The sequence below is a fragment of the Octopus sinensis genome, unplaced genomic scaffold (assembly GCF_006345805.1).
Source record: "Octopus sinensis unplaced genomic scaffold, ASM634580v1 Contig10079, whole genome shotgun sequence".
Lineage (NCBI taxonomy): Eukaryota > Metazoa > Mollusca > Cephalopoda > Octopoda > Octopodidae > Octopus > Octopus sinensis.
In genome coordinates this window covers 131,148-147,254 of record NW_021831989.1, presented here as the reverse complement: position 1 = coordinate 147,254, position 16,107 = coordinate 131,148, and the positions used below count along the sequence as shown (strand labels likewise).

General features: G+C 33.2%; 2 protein-coding genes across 2 annotated transcripts; one reads left to right on the top strand and one right to left on the bottom strand.

Annotated features, from left to right (window-relative positions):
• Positions 1–9,990: 9,990 nt before the first annotated feature.
• LOC115228241 (atypical kinase COQ8A, mitochondrial-like) lies at positions 9,991–10,494 on the top strand. The gene has a single exon (XM_029798874.2). It carries the CDS (start codon positions 9,991–9,993, stop codon positions 10,492–10,494), a length of 504 nt encoding a protein of 167 aa, XP_029654734.2.
• A 687-nt stretch (positions 10,495–11,181) lies between these two features.
• LOC115228240 (general transcription factor II-I repeat domain-containing protein 2A-like) lies at positions 11,182–11,667 on the bottom strand. Its single transcript, XM_029798872.1, has one exon. It carries the CDS (start codon positions 11,665–11,667, stop codon positions 11,182–11,184), a length of 486 nt encoding a protein of 161 aa, XP_029654732.1.
• Between the last annotated feature and the right edge of the window lie 4,440 nt (positions 11,668–16,107).

Sequence of the window (16,107 nt, the reverse complement as noted above, 5' to 3'; positions counted from 1 at the left end):
CGTCGCACTGACTCGGGCACGTCGACTTATGATCCTTATTATGAATTCCAGTACATTTTTGCATCAATCTCGATACCCATTCCTCGGTAAAATGGTCAAGTGCATTTCAAATTTGGCTGATCATCATTTAGACCAGTTTGGTTATTTGGATATGGGTTGTTTTTTATATTCATTTAAAAGAATTAAATTCTAAGTTAAAGGATTCTCGTTACAAAATTAATGAAAAGCTGTTGGCTTCCATTGATTTCTCTGATTGAGTTAACAAAAACTAAAAATTAATATTCAGAATTATTTCTAATCGTATTTATAAAAGTGGTTAGTTTATCAAAAGTGATAATCCCAATTTTTACTCTTGTTTCCGAAATCAAAGCAATTTTATGAAAATGGTTTTATTCCCTAAATAGAATGCATCCTGATAGACATTTCAAAAAATTGGCAGTGTTTACCGCACGACATTCCTGTAATAAATATCTATTGGCTTTTTGAGTAGTAATGTCTTATGGAGACCCCAATATTAAACTTTTTAAAATATATCTGTTTGTATTTTAATAGTGCTGTCTGCATTTTAATAGTGGTGTCTGCATTTTAATAATGCTGTCTGTATTTTAATAATCCTTAAATACAACAACTTTGATAGCATAAATATTTGAATTTAAAACAAAATCATTAAAATATATTAAAATGTTGATGTATTTTCTTAGATAGGTAGTTCTAAAGTGATTTAATTCTTATAAAAATATATTGTCACGTTTAGCTTAAGGAAGGGAGTGCATCGGGATCACGGAAAATATACCTTAGTGAAATTCACCCAAAGCTGAAAAAGTGGCTAGCTAACTTCTTTACCCCCCGAAGATGCAGGATCCAACAAAACAATACAAAATCGATATCAAGATATTTTCCAAACGGAGTCCCTCAAGGCTCACCCCTTTCGCCAGCTCTTTTTAACTTATTCTTATCTGACCTCCCGCTGTCAAACGACAAAGACTCAATCGTACTATCATACGCTGACGATATTGTGATTGCTTCTCGGAGCCGTGTGGTTAACACGGCAAGTTCAAAACTGCAGAACTACCTCCACAATCTCGAAAGTTGGCTTTCGATAAATCGACTATCAACGAGTTCTGAAAAATCAGTCACTACGCTTCTGACTTCAGTAAGAAAGCTTGGGAAAATGGTGGTGGACTTATATCTAAACAACATGGAAATCGCCTTCAAAAAATTCCAGAAAAACCTCGGCGTGACTTACGATAGTCATATGTGTTTGTTTTTAAAAAATTTTATACCTCTCGACAAAAATTTTGGTCATTCAATATTTTCTGCTTTTATTCATTTATTATTATAGGCACTTTCGCGATGCCATGGATCATGACAAAGCTTGTGCAGCATAGGAAACAATACGAGTAATTAGTTTATTCCATTTCCCGCGATCTTGGGCGACGTCCCGTAGTGCATCGAGATTGTCCCCGTCCTTCAATTCTTTACCAGCCCTCTTTAGGTCTCTATCCAGCGTACCCGGGAGAGTATTTCTTGGTCGCCCACGGAAACGATGGCCCCCAGCTTCGAAATAGTCCTTCATAGCGGCTTTTGCCGGGACATCCAAATCCATCCTTAGAATGTGTCCAAACAGCCTCACTGCATTCGGTAATTTCGAGCGAGATTGGTTTGCTTGATGTCCTGGCATAAACTGTTTTGCTACTCAGTCTTGAATGCCACTTGGAGGCTAGAGTACATGGGAGGTGATCTCTATGGAAAGAGTCTAGGTTGTCATTGTCTGTAGCGGAAAGTTCCCAAGTTCTGGCGTTATATAGGAGTATTGGCTTATAAAATGTAAACCGTAAAATTATGCTAGTATTTAGGGTTTGATTCTAATAACAAATATTATCTTAATAATGACCTTCGCAATCTCCGGGTTTAAATTTCGATAGAGCATTTATAAATTTACATGAACGTTCAAATTAGGCAAAAAAATTTGAACATTCAGGCACTGAGGGAAAATATATTAGATATTTAAAATTCTACTCCAACAAAAACACTTGAAAAATTAATTGAGTCAATGAAAAAAAGGTGTTGGGAAATCTATTCGGCAAAAGGAGGTTATTCTGTACAAATGTTCCGGACCACCCAATTATTTTTCAATTCTATATATATTTGGCAGCTACGGCTTGACTTTCTTAGACAAATTTTAATATTAAATGAATAAATAACTTTTGTACTTTTTCTTTTTCCATAAAATTTTACAATATTGAATTTTTAGCAGTCAGTAAATTTTGACCCGTGCATATGTTCCGGACCAGTGATTAACATAATCAAAAAAAACCACTTTATTCAATGAAAATATCTTATTTAAAAAATAATTAATAATTAACTCCACCTCCTTTATTCTTTACAACATCGATCATCCTAGTCGGAAGTGATTTATAGAGATTTTCTATATGAGCATCTTCTATTTCATAAAATTCTTTTTTTGTAATTCTCCAGAGTGCCTGGAGATCTTCTGGTTCTTTTTCACGTATTCTTTGTTTAAGTATACACCAGAGGTTTTTAATAATGTTTAAATCCGGTGACTGACTCGGCCACTTTTCAAGTAATTTAACTTTCTTCTGATCAAGATATTGAATGGTGGATCTCGATTTGTGGCACGGGGCCCCATCTTGCTGGAACATCATATTTTGAAAATCTATATTTTATAATCCTTCTTCGAGAATTCTTTGGTATTCATTGGAATTAACATTTTTCCTACTTAAAACCAATGCTCTTTTTCCAGTTGCAGTGATAGCACCCCATACCAAGATATTCGGAGAAAACTTTACAGTTTCTGATGAATATTTTTTCTCATTTCTACATTTTTCTGGTCTTCTAACATATCTTCTAACATTTGGAAATAACATAATTCAACATTCATCTGAAAAAATTACATTAATCCATTCTTTAAATCCCCATGTAAGTTTTTCAATACACCAGTCTAATTTTGACTTCAAATTTCTTATTGAAAGTTTCGGTTTTTTTACAATTATTCTACCATGAAGATTATTGGACCTTAAACATCGTTTTATCGTATCTACAGAAACGGATAATGACAAATTGAGATCAGATCTAATTTGATTTGCTGTTTTAGAAGGATCCATTTTTGATCGATAAACAATATTTCGTTAATCTCTTTTAGATAACTTCTTGGGTCTTCCAGATTTAGGTTTATCCTGAATTATGGAACATGTAGAATATCTTTTAATAGTTATCTGAACTGTAGACTTGGAAATTCCAACACATAATGCTATTTTTCTTTGAGACATTCCAAGTTTATAAGGGAAGTTTTGAAGTAGTCTCGAACAACAGATAATTTCCGACTTGAACTCATTAAGCAATATAATTTAATTGTGGTAAAAGACGTATATGCGGTTTTTTCTTTACATTATTATAAATAATTCAAGAATAATTAAAATTCCATTTTTAGCCAAAAGTTTAATAATTGGTTAAAATTAGAATGCACATAAGAGCTCAAATCTATTTCTAAATTAAAATAGTTAGAGACATTTTAAACAAGTTTTCTGCTTTTAAACAAAGCGATTATTGCTTTATATTATTTGAGTTTATTTGTTTTAGATATAAGTAATGATACAATCGAGAATCGAAACGTTTGTAAAATGGCAGAATAAATGTGTTCAACTTGAAAAGAAAGAAGAACGTAGGTTTCGTGGGCAGGAGATTAAAAATGTTTATTTTTTGGGTGCTAAGAAGACTTCTACTAACAAAAATTTGCTTCATTTTTCAGCTCAAAATTCTCGACCAAGACTCTCAGAGATCAAGTTAAAAAAAGGTTTTTTCCATTAAAACATGATTTAGGCGACTGGATCAAAGTTGCTTCATATTCAGAAAATACGTTTGAAGGGAAAACTGTTTTGTGGGAAATCAGAAATCCTAATTCAATTTTTCTCACCAGTTCCGAACCAATTATATATATCAATCCCAAAATATCATATAATTTGACTGAAATACCAAATTTTGCAGATTATGAGTTAATGGAAAGGTTATTCATCCACAAAGTTATATATTAGAGCTTTAGAAGACTTGTTAAATAATTCATGTATTCTATCAAAAATGTTTTTTTCTATTTCAAAAAGAAAATGTATTACATAAAAAGTTTGTTTTGCTGAGAAAAAAATAAATTTCGTTAATTAATCAACATTTTTGAATAATTTATTAATCAATTTTTGAGAGAAATAATTAATTAGATTTTACAAATTTCAATAAAAATTTGAATTTTGTTCAAAAAAAAGTCGTAAACTTTGTCCTCTCTTGGCCAAAACTTGGAATAATCCAGGGCCCTCCGGGAACTGGAAAGTCTACGGTAATACTTGAAATAATTCAACAATCATTAATCGACGAAAATAATCGCGTTTGAATTTTTAAATATTTTTAGATTATCGTGACTGCACCTTCGAATGTTGCTGTCGACAACCTTGTTGGACGATTCAGTGGACTCCAAATTCCGGATAGAAAGTTTGTTCGAATTGGCAAAGAAGAAAAAATGTCAGAAGTCGGTCTTTCAAATTCGCTCTCTCGTCGACTGATGGATAGTGACCGTTATTTTCAAATTGAATATTTAGAAAATTTTATTCTTAATAATGTAATTTTCTGATAAAAATAAAAAAGCGATCTTACGATATTCAGGATGAGTTGGAGGAGTTGGAGGATATCATTAAAGAAGAAAGTAAACGAATAATCATGTCTTCTCACGTCGTTTTCACTACATTGGCAGGCGTGGGAAAAGTAAAAAAGATTATAGACGATAACGACGAACATTCATATAAATTTGACTTGTTCATAATCGACGAGTGTAGTCAAGTCTTTTTATTTTAACCAATAATTAGGCATTGGAAGCTATCTGCTGGGTGGGACTCCCTCTGGCCAAAAAGTGTATAATGGCCGGTGATTTCAATCAATTGCCACCAACAGTCCTTTCCCAAGAGTAATATTAAGTACATTTTTGTAGAGCAGAACAGGAGGGCTTTGGAATATCTATAATGGAGAGAGTGGCTGAACTATATCCCGAGCGTGTTAAAATGTTAACCATTCAGTACAGAATGAACTTAAAGATAATGTCATTCTCTTCTGATGAATTCTATGAAGGGAAACTAATTCCTCACGAATCCGTCAAGACACATCTCCTCTGGTACTCCAAAAAATACATAGACTTCACTAGCCATCTCAGTGGGATCAGACGTACTATATTGACCTCATCTCCTCTTATCCTTGTGGACACAGGTACTTCAGTCCGTGAAATGAATATTAATCAAAATTCAAAATCAAATTTGGGTTTGTTTAATTCAAGATATTTTATAAAGAGGAAGCAAAGCTCGCAGCAAAGTGCGCTCACAAACTGGTCGATGCAGGCGTTAACCAAAAAGATATCGGAGTCATTTCTTTCTACAATGCTCAAGTTAAAGAAATTAGAAATAAGCTTTCGGATTTCGAAAATATTGAGATTAACAGCGTCGATTCTTTTCAAGGAAGGGAGAAAGAAGTCATCATTCTTTCATTTGTCAGATCTAATTATTCCAGTTTATGTAAAAAAAAATCGTGCTTAGATTCAGTTGGTTTTCTATCGGATTTTAGAAGAGTCAACGTCGCATTGACTCGGGCACGTCGACTTATGATCCTTATTATGAATTCCAGTACATTTTTGGATCAATCTCGATACCCATTCCTCAGTAAAATGGTCAAGTGCATTTTAAATTTGGCTGATAATCATTTAGACCAGTTTGATTTTTTGGATATGGGTTGTTTTTTATATTCATTTAAAAGAATTAAATTCTAAGCCAAAGGATTCTCGTTACAAATTTAATGAAACGCTTTTGGGTTCCATTGATTTCTCTGATTGAGTTAACAAAAACTAAAAATTAATATTCAGAATTATTTCTAATTGTATTTATAAAAGTGGTTAGTTTATTAAAGTGTTTATGTATTTTATTTGATAGGTAGTTCTAAAGTGATTTAATTCTTATGAAAATATATTTTCACGTTTAGCTCAAGGAAGGGAAATATACTTTAGTGAAATTCACCCAAGGCTGAAAAAGTGGCTAGCTAACTTCCTCAGCCCCCGAAGAGGCAGGATCCAACAAAACAATACAAAATCGATATCAAGATATTTTCCAACCGGAGTCCCTCAAGGCTCACCCCTTTCGCCAGCTCTTTTTAACTTATTCTTATCGGACCTCCCGCTGTCAAACGACAAAGACTCAATCGTACTATCATACGCTGGCGATATTGTGATTGCTTCTCGGAGCCGTGTGGTTAACACGGCAAGTTCAAAACTGCAGAACTACCTCCACAATCTCGAAAGTTGGTTTTCGATAAATCGACTATCAACGAGTTCTCACTACGCTTCTGACTTGAGTAAGAAAGCTTGGGAAAATGGTGGTGGACTTATATCTAAACAACATGGAAATCGCCTTCAAAAAATTCCAGAAAAATCTCGACATGACTTACGATAGTCATATGTGTTTCTCCCAACAAGTTGAAAATGTTATTACTAGCTGCATGAAGAAACTGAACATCTTAAAAGTGTTTTTTCGAAAATGCAAACAATGGATCAGCTTCCCCACACGCCAATCAATCTACCGGCAATACATCAAACCCTCCATTAGTTATTCTTGTAAGGCGTGGGGAGGGTTTGTCAGTGAAGCGAACCGTGAAAAAATCGAAAAAACTCAAAAAAAGATTTGGGAAAGCACTACAAGTCCCAAATGAACTTCTATTCATCGCCTCATTTAAAGAAATCTTGGGAAGGAACCATGAGCTTACAGGCCCTAAAACTCCACCACCACGCCCTCATAGAAATTGTGTCAGGACTAGGGAGCAGCACCGGGCAAAGATGAGGACCCTCCTCAGAGAAGCCGGGATCACCTGATTAATTAGTTCTATGTTTTGGACGGTGATCATGGTTTTAATAATAATAATTGTCACGTTTAGCTGATAAAATGATTATTGCCTAAAAACATAATTTATCTCGTAATATCTTTCAAAAGAATTCTGATTTGAAAATGAGTGTACGGCCTTACAGTAAACTGTATATTCAAAAATCTATAGCCACTTTTCTGTATCGGTGTCTATCATTTTTGAACGTTTTCTTGTGATGGTTGATTGAAACGTTCTACAATCCTTGTGTACAGGGATTGTTTGGTCTTTCATGTAGCTGAAGTACGTTAAACTCTTTTCATAAGTTTCCTAAAGACACATTCTTTAATTCTGAATCATTATCACATTGTAAAATTTTGCAAAATCCATATAGGTAGTAAAGCGATTTGTTGTTGCATACTTCTTTTGAAGATTTATGAAGAAGTGGTCTAACAAATGAAAATCTGAATAAATTGTTTGAAAACCTATCAACCTACTATAAACATCAATGACTGTTAAAATCCATTTATAATTATTATTTAAGGCTAAAAACTTTTTTAGGACTATTTACGAAAGAAGCCATTACAAGAAACGAATCATGCTAAAAATCTTGCGATAAGTTTAGGTTCACCAGGATTAATAAACATAATTTTTTAAAATTAATTGAGTACATGAACAAATAATATTTTAAATCAATATAAAACTCAGGTAAAATTTATAATTGGTGCATAAAAATAATATTTTTGATAATCAAAGAATTTTATTTTAACGTCTAAAAGTCAAAAAATGTAACCAGATGCGTAACGCGTTGCCCATGTCATATTACTAAGAGAATATATAATGAAACAAAGTTATATTTTTTAGAAAAAATATTAAATAAGAAACAAAAGGCAATCAGAAACTGCCCGCAGAGAGAATTGAGAAACAGTTCCCCCTAAGAACTGCTATTGAGACACGCTCAAAAAGTTGATTGAGTTCGAGGGGGTCGTTTCTAATTCTTTTAAATAAAAATTGTTGGTGATCTTAATTTTTATATTGTTTTCCATAAATTATATTTCCATTCATAGATCAACAATTTTGTATTACTATCACTAGAATTTTGTTAGAAATTAAAAACAAAAATGTAAATTAAATTATTTTTATCACAAAAATGAGAATACAATTAAGAAAATTAAACATTAATGAACTTATTCTGAATTACTGTAATCAATTTCTGACAAAACAAATAAGCAGGAAAGCCAGCAATATTATAGAAATCTCCTTCAATTCGTCTTACCATCGTCAACGCCCCAGATTGGACACCAAGGCTGCCACATTTTCCACTAAAATATTCACATTCTTTAACAAATTACAAAGGATCGCCTGTCTTTATATACTCATCAATCACTTCAGGAGATAACTCTCCCAAAAACAATAATGATTCGTCTGTAAATATCTCCTTAATCAACTTTGATTCTACAAAGTAGCAAATACAGACTCCTGTAATGACTGTACAACACTTTCCACTCAATCTAAATTTTTAACGCAATTTTAACTTAGTAAGAGTCTGGAATGCATCCTGATAGTCTTTCGGCTTTCCGATAATTTGTCCTTCAAACTCAAAAATTGTATCGGCTGAAATAATTATGTCATTTTCTCCAGGATTGATAAACTTCAGAGAACAATCGGCTTTTCCTTCGGCCGTTTTTGAAACAAAAGTTCTACTATCAAGAGATTTAAACGTCTCCTCGTCAAAATCTGACTTTACGACAGTAAATTTCAAATTCTACAAATTAAGTCTTATGTTATTATATACCATTTTGTCAAAAATTTCTTTTCTAGTTGAAGACCCGCTTGCGAGATAGAAATTTATTTGTTCTAAATATTTAGAATATGGAGCAAGCATGATCAGAACAAATAATCAATTTTTAAACAAAATATTGAGAATTTAAAATTATTTAATTAAAACATATTCAATTTCATTTACTATAATTATTCTTAGTTTTGTATACGTCGTGTATGGATAACAAAAAAGAATTTCTTCAAAAGGTAGTATATATATAATCCAAACAAATAATTACTTGCATAGTTATCTAACCGATCTCGTGAACAACGCGTTCCTTCGACTCGCATAGGAAGACTAGTAAATTTTGGAGGTGAATATGAGCTCTTTTATTTAATAGGACTTGTTGCCGGATTAGGAATAGGAACCGTTTCAGAAGTAATTAAGAGGAATATTCAGGGCAAGGAAGGTTATAATCTCTAATTACTTTCCTATAGATGCAAACAATATTAAAAGTGCATTTCTCTCTCCGTCAAACATTGAAAGAGTTGTTGATTCTTTGTGCAAAATAAGAGGGGCTTCACTTAAACTTGCACAATTTTTGAGCATTCAAGGTTTTTTTTGTTTTGTCAATATAAAGACTCTTCAATTGTAGATCCACAACTAAGAAAGATATTTGAACGAGTCAGAGATAATGCAGATCATATGCCTCCCTCACAATTAAAAGTTCAATTCTTTAGATATATTTCAGAAAGTTTTAGAAAACGAATTGGGAACAAAGTGGAGGGATATGTTTATTAAATTTGAAAGTAAACCATTCGCGGCAGCCTCCATAGGACAAGTCCACAGAGGAGTTTTAACCGATGGAAGGGAAGTGGCAGTAAAAGTCCAAGTATATCATATAGTAGTAACAGTAGTATGCGGGGGTGGATAAAAGTATAGATAGTGATATTAAAAATTTGATGACTATAATTAATATGAGCAATGCATTCCCAAATGGGTTATATATTGACAGAGCAGTTGAGATTGCCAGAAAAGAGTTATTTGACGAAGTAGACTATGAACGAGAAGCTGATTGTATGAGAAAATACAAGTTTTTGCTGATTAAAATTTATATTTAGAAAACTTTTAGGCAATGATCCATTTTTTTGTGTCCCTGCAGTAGTTGATGAACTTTCTTCAAAACATATAATTACATCTGAATTGATATATGGGCAGCCTGTTAACAAAATAGCCCCAGAATTTGTGAATGAAGTATATTTTATTTAAATTCACGTTAGGTTTGTTCTAACATTTTGCGTTTAGTTTTGACCGAACTTTATTCTTGGCGATTTATGCAGTCTGATCCAAATTGGGCCAATTACTACTACGACTCATCATCTCATCAGGTTGCTATAAATAATTATTTTCAGCTTCATTTACTGGATTTTGGTGCGACCAGAACATACACAAAATCGTTTGTTGATACTTATCTTAAATTGATAAATTCTGCCATGGATAATGACTTGAAGAAACTTATATTTTTTTCACGTCAAATCGGTTTTCTCACAGGCGAGGAATCAGAAGTTATGGAAAATGCTCACTGTGATTCAATCATGATTCTAGCCGAAGCTCTTAGGTCGCCAATGTTTGACTTTGGGGGTCAGGATATAACTAAACGTATTGCAAAAACTCTTCCAACTATGATGAGGAATCGACTTACTCCTCCTCCTGAACAAACTTACTCTTTGCATCGTAAAATGGCTGGAATATTTATGCTTTTTTGTGAATTAAAAGCTGTCGTACCATGTTCTATTATTTTTGATTCCATAAAGGCCGGATATCGCTTTGACATTTGATAAATTGTGATTTTTTCATTTGTAATAATTAAACTTACTCAATAATACTTTAAGTCATTGTTTCTGGCTTTTTTAACAAGGAAGTACAAAGTAAGTCCCACGTTGCCTTCTCCCTAGACGACACGATCAAACTGGATGAATTTTTCTATGGAGAAATTTTTTCGATTTTAATGTTTGAAAGAGGATAAATAGATTTTAAAAGCAAAATGTATCTGGAATGAATTTGGACTGCTTCTGTTGTCGGATCTATCTAACCCAGTTTATGGTCAAGATCATTTAGTAGACGTTGTTAACCAAACCTGTCTTCAACCAATGTCGTTTCGTCTCCCTTAATAACAAATCACTGCTATAAGGGGAGTTTTGCCAAATGCAATGCCATTTAATTTGTTGGGGACTGTGCTAGACCAGCGAGCGGCAAATACTTTTGGAGAAAAGTCGATTTTTGACATTTTTGGATCTTAGCCGAGATTTGAGATAGATTATGATGTATAAAAAAATTACGACTAAATAAGCAAATTTTTAATAATTTCAGTAATTACAGAAATCATAGATAAAAACAAATAAATAGGTATAAAGCAGGGGTGGCCAACCTTTTTCACCGGCGAGCTACTTTTCATTTTGCGATTTTTTGTTTGAGAGCTCGACTTATATATTTTAATATCAAAAATTTTATTTTACAATTAAAAATTAATGCGATTTTTGGCATTGTAATTCACTTGCGATTATTTCAAATTCTGGCTCGTATAAGCTTATTGCTATTCTCATGCAATCCCCAAGATGGTCATCCGTTAAACGTGTCCTGTATTGAGATTTTATCATTTTCATACTTGAAAATGATGTTTCGGATAAATATGTGCTTCCAAAGCATGAAAGAATTCGTTGATACGAATCAATCAAAATTGGATATTTTTCCTGAGACATAAATTTCCACATGTTGACATTTGAATGTAATTTTAAAGTGATGTCATTTTTTAGATTTATAATTTCTATTTGACTTTTTCTTCGATCAACGTCAAAAATCTTGCTAAATTCTTCTGAAATATTTTCGATGTCTACATCCATGAACGGAGAAACAAAGAAACTGCATAATATAGTAATTTTCTTGAAATCGCTAAATCTGTTATTAAACTCGTTCATTATTTTTCTGTAGTACCATAGCAAATTCATTGACATAATGATTTTTATTCACAAGTTGTTTTGTGAATTCATCTTCAATGTTAGGAAAATGGGTTAAAATTTTCTTTTCTGATTTGGGATATCCATAATTCCAACTTCATTATGAAAGCATTATTGAACTGATCATATCGATAATATATCTATTCTTTCCCTGTAATTCTAAATTGAGTTCATTCAGTTTGCTGGTAATATCGGTTAAAAATGCCAAGTTTATTAGCCAAACAGGATTTTCAAGAAAATGCCAATTCTTGTTGTTTTCTTAGAAAATTCTTTAATGTAGATAATAATTCTCTGAAACGACTGAGAATTAATCCCTTGCTTAACCATCTTATGTCACAATGTAAAGGTAGATCGCCATAGATTGCATCGACTTGTTCTAGAAAAAGTCGAAATAATCTTCTTTGTAGGGGCTTGGCTCGGATGGAATTAATAATTTTTAACTGTTGTCTCCATAACATAGTTGAAATTTAACATTTTCCCACATAATGCATGTTGGTGAATGATGCAATGATATGATAAAAATTTCGGAAAATGTTCATCTTCCGACAAAATGCAATAAATCCATTTTGACTCCCAATCATTGCAGGGGCTCCATCTGTTGTTATGGATACAAGTTTCTTCATTAACGGTAATAATTCGAATGATACAAAAAAACGTTTTTAAAGAATTATAAATATTTTCACCAGTTGTTCTTCTTTCATAGGTATAATAGCAAATAACTCTTCCTTGACAGTTAGATCATGGAAGATTAAACGGGAAAATACACATAGTTGGGCGATATCAATAGCATCGTTTGATTCGTCAACTGTAGAGAAAAACACGAACATGCGTAAAGATCCTTTTTTAACTGCGAAAGAATTTTCAGAAATGCTTTCAGCCCTTCTGACAATTGACTGTTTTGAGAGCTGAAGCTCTTTGATGCAATTTGAAATTTCCTGTTTATTTTTCATACCATCAAATAGTGAATCGGCAGCTTCCAAAAAACAAGATTTTAAAATTTCGACATCAGTGAAAGGTTTTTTGTGTTTTACGAGGAGACGAGTCACTCGCAATGATGCAATTGTTGCAGATCTGGACGAATTAATAAACTTTTTCAAAATTGTATGTTGTGAAAAAAAAGATTTTTTTAATTGTTCAACTTTCTCTTCCCGTAATAAGGAATTTAAAGGAAAGTGTTTGTTGAACTCGGGATGTAAAGAATTAAAATGCCGACAAAGATTTCCCCTTTTTGGTAATGAAATGATTTTATTGCATAGCATACATGTGCATTTTTCCATGTGCATCGTAAAAATATAGTCTTTTCCCATTTGGCATTAAATTTATATGATTTGGACTTTTTGTTACACCTCATAACAAGACACGTGAAAAATACTTACTTTAATATTGATAAATATTTTTTTTATAATAATTTAAATACAAAAAAAATAATTAGCAATTTATATATCGAGCGATCGACCACGAAACATGCCGCGATCGACCGTTGGCCACCCCTGGTATAAAGTAAACTAAAGAATAGCCTACTTAAATGAAGATCGGGCTTAAATTCAGGGCAAATCTAACAAAGTTCCAAGAGTCGTAAATAAAAAACTTTTCTAAGTGTTAACAAGTAATTTTTAAGTGGGAAAAAATCATTCACTATCTTTCTTCTTTTAGAAATTAATAATTATTCTGTGTGATGATCCGACTGTGCCAGCTTGCTGATCGAGGACGCAAGAAGGCATGATTTTGCAAAAGTATCAGAGCATGTCGCGTCCCAGACGATTGCTTTATTGCACTTGTACAAAAAGAACAAAAAGCCGTCTGGCCTCTTGCCATCTTCTTTGTTGAGGGCAGAGGGCTCTAGCCTGCAAGGGATGCCGGTCGCTTCAAGTAGGCGTTTTACAATGCTGTTTAGCTCCACGTGCCTGAGATCCTCCCTTGGCTTTTACGGCAGTAGAGCGGGTGTAGTTGCGGTCTATATAGGCAGGGATTAAGACGGCATTGTTAGCCATCTACGCAGAAAGTGATGATTGCCAAGTTTTTGTTTGGTGGTAAGCCAACAGTTTATCGCTGAGTTTTAAAGGGAGTCAAATCAGATTTGGAGGAAAAAAAAAATAAAAAGATTTTATAGTTAATGAAATTGAAACGGACAACTATATTACTTTGGCTATGATGAAGGAGAAGCTAGAGAGTAGTTTTAATTTGGTCCTTTCTAAAGAAAGTATTCTAATAACTTTAATTTGCAATTATATACACGAAATAAACAAAGAGTCTAATATTTACGGTATGCTAATATCTTAAGTCTACACCGCAAAACATATACAACGATCCACAAATTTTTGTACTTTACATTATATTGCTTATTGCCTTTCAAAACTGCACAAGATTTCCGAAGTATAATCGAGATATACAACAAAACATTCAAATACAACTCACCACAAGACGTGAGTAATGGCACACTATTTGCACTACAAAAACCGCGCAAAGCTAAAGACCCTTAACAAATGTAAGACCCATCGTACTATTGACGACTCTCCGCACCACATTATCAATTATAGTGTTGAATAGGATTAAATCTGACATTAAGAACTTTCTCTCTCGCGGTCAAAAATCTACATCTAATTTAATCTGGGAACATCGATGGCTTTGTGCAATACATAGAAAGTACAGGGGAGCTACTCCATCTATGGGATGGATATGTCCAATACCTTTTGCTTTATACACAGAGGGAGACTTCTAAATATCTTAGAGAATTTGGTTGACGAGGACAGTGTCAGAATGCAGTTGAGTGACGTCTTGGTAATGTAGAGTCTGTTCCATTCAAGATAATGTTTGGGGTACCGCAGGGAGATTTTTTGTCACCGGTACTTTTTGACATAAATTATTTTTTAATTAACAATTCTAAAAATTTATTTTAAGTTAAAAAAATTATGAAGATTCTTATTACAGCAAATAAATGAATTAAACTTGTGTAAATATTAGATCTTTTGTTGTAAATCATTTATTGTTAGTTGAAAATATTGGATAAGATTTTTTACATATAATTTATACATAAAATTTATTCAAATAACTTTTTAGAACAAGTATTGATCAATCAATGCGACTTATAAAGCCAGTATGTGTTAAAATGGATTCAAAATCAAGTTTTTTATTAGTTTCAACTTTTAGATTTCCCGATTTACTGTGCGGATATAAACCCAGATAAATTGATACTGGCAACTGGAGGACAAGGTAATATTCCAATAATCATCCCAAATCAGGAGAGATGTCAGGAAGAATAAAATTGTGGCTCATTAGTTCATTTTTTACCAATGAAAATGACCAAAGTTTAATTTGTCAACTCGATAATATCACAAGTGACTGAATATAATATTCTAGAATGTGTAAACTGTCTTAGATGGTCTCATTCCGGCCAATTTCTGGCTTCTGGAGACGATCAACATCACCTGAAAATATGGAAGAAATCCAAATCGGCCGAGTCTTGGAGAATGTGTCGTATTTTAGCAGGCCATCGAGGAGGTTTGATGAGTATATTATATTTAAGATGTGCTCGACTTGAGTTGGGCAAATGGGGACAAATGGATAGCCACTGCCAGTGTAGATAACACGATTATTATTTGGGATTCTTCTACTTGGTCAGGTTGATATATCATTATTCATTTTTAGGGCAACTTTGTGTTCTTGAAGGACATACTGGATTTGTCAAAGGAGTCAGTTGGGATCCAATTGGGGAGTATATTGGCTCTCAGGTAATTTTACTGATTATTTATGTGGTCTCATTATTTAAACATTATGTAGTCGGATGACAAAACAGTGAGAATATGGAGTACGTCGACGTGGAATGAGGTTTCATGTATAAGTAAGCCATTTTTGGAGGTGATTGAGTTGTGGGCTATAAATAGTGTCTGTCTAATACTCACGCATTGAGGCTTTCCTGGCTTGCAGATGGGAAATCTTTGTTTACTGCACAGGCTATGAATAACAATGCGCCCACAGCACAAATCATCACCAATCGGGGAAAGTGGGATATATCATCTGATCTTGTTGGGCATCGAAAAGCCGTCACTGTTGTTGTATGTTTTTAGTTTATTTTATTTTAGAGTGCTAGTCCTTTTATGTTTCGTGATACAAGCAACGAAATAGTCAGTTATTTTGTGATAGGAAGTCGAGATAGGTCAATTTCTGTGTGGGTTTGATTTAATTGTTTTAAATTATAGCAAACCGGGCTAAAGCGACCACTATTTGTGATACACGATATATTTTCTGACTCTGTGTCAGATATTGCCTGGTTTGTTATTTTAATCTACAATTCAGGTGTCCTTCAGGATATCGAGTTGTGTGTGCTTCAATTGACGGGTCGGTTGCTATTTTTTCATTTGACGAACAAGAACTTGGCTCGGTGCTTCCCAAGCCGATTCCTGTAGAAGCAACCCCTCCTCCGTTTATATTATATTTAGT